Source organism: Rattus rattus, chromosome 2 (assembly GCF_011064425.1).
Source record: "Rattus rattus isolate New Zealand chromosome 2, Rrattus_CSIRO_v1, whole genome shotgun sequence".
Lineage (NCBI taxonomy): Eukaryota > Metazoa > Chordata > Mammalia > Rodentia > Muridae > Rattus > Rattus rattus.
The window spans coordinates 106,094,724-106,102,146 of NC_046155.1; the positions used below are offsets into that span (position 1 = coordinate 106,094,724).

At 37.6% G+C, this 7,423-nt stretch overlaps 1 protein-coding gene across 1 annotated transcript; it reads right to left on the bottom strand.

Moving 5' to 3' along the window:
* Positions 1 to 6,065: 6,065 nt before the first annotated feature.
* Positions 6,066 to 7,093, bottom strand: LOC116894191 (olfactory receptor 480-like). The gene is given in 2 exon segments (XM_032895905.1): positions 6,066 to 6,685; positions 6,688 to 7,093. Coding segments are annotated over 2 exon segments (1,026 nt in total).
* Positions 7,094 to 7,423: the final 330 nt, after the last annotated feature.

Below are 7,423 nucleotides of genomic sequence, written 5' to 3' on the forward strand. Positions count from 1 at the left end.
GATGGACAGAACACATGAACTCAAGACAGATGATCAAATGTAATGCTTCTACCCTTTTTCTTTAAAAGTGGGGAACAAAGTTTCTTTACAGGAATAGGGGAGGCAAAGATTAAAACAGATGCAGAAGGAACACCCATTCAGAACCTGCCCCACATGTGGCCCATACATATACAGTCACCCAATTAGACAAGATGGATGAAGCAAAGAAGTGCAGGCCGATAGGATCTGGATGTAGAACTCTCCTGAGATACACAGCCAGAATACAACAAATTCATAGGTGAATGCCAGCAGCAAACCACGGAACTGAGAATGGGACCCCCGTTGAAAGAATCAGAGAAAGGACTGGAAGAGCTTGAAGGGGCTCGAGACCCCATATGAACAACAATGCCAAGCAACCAGAGCTTCCAGGGACTAAGCCACTACCCAGTGACTATACATGGACTGACCCTGGACTCTAACCTCATAGGTAGCAATGAATAGCCTAGTAAGAGTACCAGTGGAAGGGGAAGCCCTTGGTCCTGCTAAGACTGAACCCCCAGTGAACGTGACTGTTGAGGGAGGGTGGTAATGGGGGAGGATAGGAGGGGAATACACCAATATAGAAGGGGAGGGGAGGGGTTAGGGGATGTTGGCCTGAAAACCAGGAAAGGAATAACATTCAAATGTAAATAAGAAATACTCAATTAATGTGAAAAAAAAAAAAAAAAAAAGGGAAAAAAGAAAAAAAATAGTGTGCATTAATGGTTGGGGCATATATATTTAGGATTGTAATGACTTCTTTGGTTAACTGTTCCCTTGAGTAGAATAAATTGTTATTCTTTATTTTTTCAGATTAGTTTTAGTTTGAAGTCTATTTTTTGAGATTATAATAGCAATACTTCCTAGTCCTTTGTGCTTATTGTTTCTACTTGCTTGGATTACTTTCCATCCCTTTACTTTGAGGTATTGCCTACATTTAAATTTTATTTCCTACGTCTATCTCTTCATTTGATTGCAGTTTTCAAATAGTAGATTGTTTTAGTCATTTCTTTTTCCTGCATTTTTTTTTCAAGATAGGCTCTGTGTAGTCCTGGCTGTCCTGAAACTTTCTCTGTAGACCAGAAAAGCCTGAAACTCAGAGATCCACCTGTCTGTGCCACACAAGTCTTGAGATAAAAGTATGTTTTAGCACACTGAGCTAGAGAAAACTTTTATGTGCACTTAAAGTTTATTATTTTATTTTGTATAATTTTTAAATAAAACATTAAGAATGTTGAATCTTTGGTATTAGTTAATGACAGAAGTGATTAGAGAAAAGGTTTTGGATGGTCATAATTCCTTGAAAACAAAATGCCTTTTACTACTCAATGGGCTAAGCCTAATAGTAGTTTTCCAAAGATGCCCTGGAAAAAATATTCATCAACTAGCAATATGATAAATTACTCAGGTAAACTAAATTCACTAGTCAGTTGATAAATAAATTGTCAAGGTGGACTTGATACAACAATAAAAGTTCTTAACAATAGAAGACTAGATGAAAAAATTTAAAGTTGTAACTTAAAAAGAAAAATATACATAAAACTTTACTGGTGGAGAATACAGAGAAAGAAATCTAGCAACCAAGAAGAGAGTGACTTCTGATTGTCTCTTAATCCTCAAGGGCAGCTTTATGCTATTTCCTCCTTAGCTGCATCTCAATAAGAATTATACCGGAGTTTAGATATTCAGAGTTATAAGATAATGATCTTTACTGCTTTAAGGTACTAACCTGTAGTAGCTTCTTATGGCACCAATAGAAATCTAGCAGAGTGTGATATTTAGTGTAACAGTGCCCCCCACCTCCTTTGGTGCTGGGAAACTGAGGTTATGCATACTATCTTATACCTTTTCTCAGGGTGTTTTTATAATTCTGCAAGATAACAATCCAAATTCATAAGTGTTATCTTTCAGCTGGTATCATGATCAAGTCTTTCTCATGATGAATCAAACTGCCACCAGACGACTAGGGTATAACTGGACTAGGGTATAACTGCCACTAGGGCGAGGATATAACTGAAATACTTTGTTAACAGTGGACATATCTAGACTGATTTTGGTGAGCTAAAGCCCAGAAAAGACTTTATCAGAAAATGCAAGTATTCAATCTAAATTACTCATTGAATCTACCAACATGCTCCCTTCTCAGATAAGACTATTTCTCCTTTTGCGTCTCTAGAGCATCTTCTAAACAACTACACATTAACACTTCTTAGTCTAAAATTTATTTTTATATCTGTCTGTCATGACTGTCTGTTATGGTCATCACTTTGAAGATGAGTGCTAGGTCATTCAGTTATTTAACTTCTATTCCTTGATACCATTTAGGCTTAATCATGCACATGAAATAGGGGAATGAGTATATGGATAGTTGTTAAACATGAACTTCCCAGAGCAGAATCCTTAGACACTGATTGTGGAGAGCCGCAATAACATTCGCCACCACAAGATGGTGCTGGCTTCCACTGCGCCCCACGTGGAAAGCCGGGATAGCTTTTGCCATTACAAGATGGCGCTGGCTTCTGCCGCGCCAGCCCGACTTCCTTTCAGGAAGTTAACTGTGTGCTCATGTGCAAGAGTGTCTTTGTGCCAGGTCTTTGCCCACTCCGGGGCGTGCCTATGAGATCATGGGTAAGCGACCAGTCAGGTGTGGATGCGCCGCGCTAGGGTGTATATAAGCAGCGCCTTTCTGGGCCCCGGGTCTCTCCTCTTCAAGATGTAATAAACGCTTTGCTGCAGAAGGATTCTGGTGTCCACGCGTGTTCTTGCTGGCGAGACGATAGCGCGGGACAACTGATAATCTACATGCTCAAAACCAAAGAGGCTGAAAGCAGTTGGACAGTGTCCATTGATTGTATAAGATGTATTCTTCATGGCATATATAATTTAGAAACCTTAGTTACTTGAATTTATAGTTTAAGTGTGCCTTTGCTAAAATACTTAATCACACCAGGAACTTTGATGGCCTAATGGCACAGCATATTTATTTTTATGCCTTCACATTAGATTAGATTCTATGCTCTCACATAAAAATTATTCACTTAGCTATACCCGAATTAAAAGACCTGAATTCTTTGTCTTTTATATTTTCTTTTTCTACTGGCACAATCTTAAACATCTATAGGTAAATACACAGCTATTTACATAGAGAAGGAACAATCACATTGACAGACTAATCCAATTCCAACTGAAAAATACAGGTAGAGCTTGGATGATGGAGGGAATACAAACAACCACATTCGTAGACTGAATACTCATCACACCTAGCTCATTTCTTGTGAATTTGAAAGGTGCCAGCTGCAGCTGTATTAGGAAGCTCCTTGGGGCACTGTTTTTTTTTGGAACTTAGGTGTTCAAAATTCAAAGTAAGGACAATCTGAAGTGAATTCTGGAAAGGCTACATATATAAAGAATGGTCCTTCCCTAAATTTTTATGGTTTCACAAAAAAAAATTTAAAGATTCTATTGCTGGCTTCTTTATCCCTAGATCCTAATGGAAATAAATCTTTATAATATACATTTATACAGCACAGTCACTAAATACCTGGGACTACAGAACAATTCTCTAAGGACCAGTGTTATCTTTTCCTTTCCTATTATGTCATACGGGAGTTGTTTGCAGACCATATCGTGGTCTCTGGTACCAATTATGTATGTAGTGCTTCATCTTAAATAAACCTCTAGGGAAAACTTTAGTCAGAGAGTTAGCTTAGGAAAGACCAACAATTTATTATTATTTAGAGTAGATAATAATTTGTATAGTTTGATATTAAAACATAACTGAAAAGGTCAAAAGAAGTAGAATTTATGAGGCTCCCATCAAGCTTTCAATTTCAAACTCTTACTGCCACAGATGCTTGTTCTACCAGCACTCAGAAAATTGAAGACTGTGAATGAACATTGCTCATTTTGTAATGTAGGATGCTTTAAGATTGATCAAATATCTGCACTTTGGTCATCCGACTTCTTGAGCTTCAGGTGGTCTGTGTACTGTATCTTGGGTAATTCAAGCTTTGGGGCTAATAGCCAACTATCAGCGAGTGCATACCATGTGTAACTTTTGTGATTGGGTTACCTCATTCAGGATGATATTTTCTAGTTCCATCCATTTGCCTATGAATTTCATGAAGTCATTGTTTTTAGTAGCCGAGTAGTATTCCATTGTGTAGATGTACCACAATTTCTATATCCATTCCTCTGTTGAAGGGTATCTGTGTTGTTTCCAGCTTCTGGCTATTATAAATAAGGCTGCTATAAACATAATGGAGCATGTGTCCTTGTTATATGTTGGAGCATCTTTTGGGTATATGCCAAGGAGTGGTATTGCTGGGTCCTCAGGTAGTACTATGTCCAATTTTCTGAGGAAGTTCCAGACTGATTTCCAGAGTAGTTGTACCAGCTTGCAATCCCAGCAACAATGGAGGAGTGCCCCTATTTCTCCACATCCTCACCAGCATCTACTGTCACATGAGTTTTTGATCTTAGCCATTCTAACTGGTGTGAGGTAGAATCTCAGGGTTGTTTTAATTTGCATTTCCCTGATGACTAAAGAAGCTGAACATTTCTTTAGGTACTGCTCAGCCATTCAATATTCCTCAGCTGAGAATATTTTGCTTAACTCTGTGCTCCATTTTTAATAGGGTCATTTATTTCTCTGGAGTCTACCTTCTTGTATTCTTTGTATATATTGGATATTAACCTTCTATGGGATATAGGATTGATAAAGATATTTTTCCAATCAATTCCCAGTGTAGGGGAATATCAGAGCAGAAAGGCAGGAAATGGTGGGTGGTTGGGTATGGGAACACCCTCATAGAAGAAGAGGGAGGTGGGATGGGATGGGGGCTTATGGACAGGAAACTTGGAAAGGGGATAATGTTTGAAATGTAAACAAAAATATCCAATAAAAATAAAAACCCTATCTGTTCTAGAAAAAATGTTGATCAAATATTTATATTTTCACTATAAAACAGCTACATAAAATGCTATACTTTTTGTTTAAAATCGTTTTCACAAAAGATAATTGGTAGGTAATCGACAAAAGGGCTTGATTATAACACAAATAATTTTAAATCTAAATGAAATAGAGAAAAATAGTTCAGAGAAAGAATTCCAAAGACTACTGTTTTTCCAATAATGTATGTATAAAAATGTGAGAGTATAAGGCTGGATATGGCTTGGAGGTTAAGAATACAAGTTGTTCTTGCAGAAGACCATGTTTTGATTTCCAGTCCCTTAATAGTGGGTAACCCAGTTCAGAGGATATGGCACACTCTTCTGACCTCCCTGGACCCAAGCAAGCACATGATATTCAGGTATACATGTAAACAAAATACTCATGCACAAAAAATAGATAGATCTTAAAAAAGAAAACAAAAAATTTCAGCTCTAAAGTAAAGAAATAAATTGTTTAAAAATATTATATGCAACATATTATTTTCAATAGTGAAATGTCTTAAGAATACATCGAGTGCTTCACCTCCATAGGAGTAAGGCAACCCCAATTTTCCACAGTGGAGTATCCTTGTCAGTAGATTCATAAAAGAAAAGAGCCATTGTCTAAGATATATAATTTCAGTTTTCTTCCAAGTTAGCTGGGTTACAGTTCACTGACAGAAAAACCACAAAATATCCTGTTGGGAACAGCATCCTTCCAACACCAGCTCCACTGGCTTCAATCTTTAGATTTCTGTAGAGCAGGAGGCTGTCTTTCAGACTGACATCACAGATGACAATGTTATCCTCATTCAAAGGATTCCAGAAATTTCTTCCATTTTAATTCTTAAGGCTGCATTCAAAGAACACAGGTCTTAGGTGAAAATATTTGTAGTTACAGATACAAAAAATAGTAGCCAATAAGAGGATGAAGAAGAAACAAAACAAAGTGTTGCTATCTTAGTGAATCCATTATTTTTTATACTGTAAAGACTTGATGAGATGGCAAAATTAATAAATCTGTAATATTATAAATATAATTTTAAGTTTATTTAGTACATTGTCATTCACCTGTAAGAGTAGACTTCTGCATACTGTTTGTAAATTCAAATATTTCAGGACCACCAATGTGTTTTAGCCACTAGTTTTCTCATGGCCTCTTTAACCTCCTTGTTTCTGAGACTGTAGATGAGAGGGTTCAACATGGGGATCACCACTGTGTAAAACACAGACACCACTTTGTTCTGGTCAGTGGAGTAGCTGGACTGGGGCATCACATAAATGAATGTTATGGTCCCAAAGAACAGAGTGACTGCAGTGAGGTGGGAGGTGCAGGTGGAGAAGGCCTTCTGGCGGCCTTCAGTAGAGCGCATCTTCAGTATTGACACAAGGATATAGACATAAGACAGAGCAATAATAAACACAGTGACTACAATGATGGAGCCTGAAGAAATTGCTGGAATAACTTCAAAAGAAAAGTCATGAGAACAAGAAAGCTTCAAAAGTGGTGAATAGTCACAGAAAAAGTGATTAACTTTATTTGGTCCACAAAAGGACAGATTTAAGGAACAACCAGTAAATATGCAAGCATTCACCCATCCACCTAGGTAGGAAGCTCCAACTAGGAGGAAGCAGGCTGTGGAGGACATCTGTGTTGAATAGAGCAATGGTGAGCAGATGGCCACATAGCGGTCATAGGCCATGGAAGCTAGCAAGAAAGATTCAGATGTCCCAATGCCACTACAATACAGAGTTGAGCCACACAGCCAGCCACAGGGACACATGTTCCCTTTCTGAGAAAGCCCCTCAGCATGATGGGTGTGACTGAGCTAGAGTATCCAATGTCTAGAAAGGCTAAATGGCTAAGGAAAAGATACATGGGGGTGTGAAGCTGAGGGCTGGCTCTGATTAGCACAATTATGTTCAAGTTACCCATTAAGGTGACAGAATAGATGATTAGAAACATTACAAATAAAAGGATGCTGACTGCAGCATCCTCTGTTAACCCTAAAAGAATGAACTCCGTTACAACTGTGTTGTTTCCAGGCTCCATCTCTGTCAGGAAATAAAAATGAGATGCTATTAGAATGGAATCCAGTATTGTTCCTTGCATATTGTTTTCATTATATAAATGACAAAACATAGGTAGTTACACATGTGCAGGAACATGCTGTTGCATGATATCTCATGAAAGAACTTATAAATTTCAGCTTATAAATTTCAATGATTCATGGTCATTCATGATTTGAAAAATTTATTTCTTTGATATATTTAAATCATATGTACCTCATGTTGGTAGTTTACATTTCAGTGAGTAATAAAGACCCATTGAAATGGGGAAAATGTATTTTCTTTCTAAAGATCAGTGACAAGGCACGTGCACTTAGGTCTTGGCTTTATGACTAACAACCTGTGGAGTTTTAGACAATTGGCATATAAAACACAAAACCCACCATTACTTCGTCATAAGGTA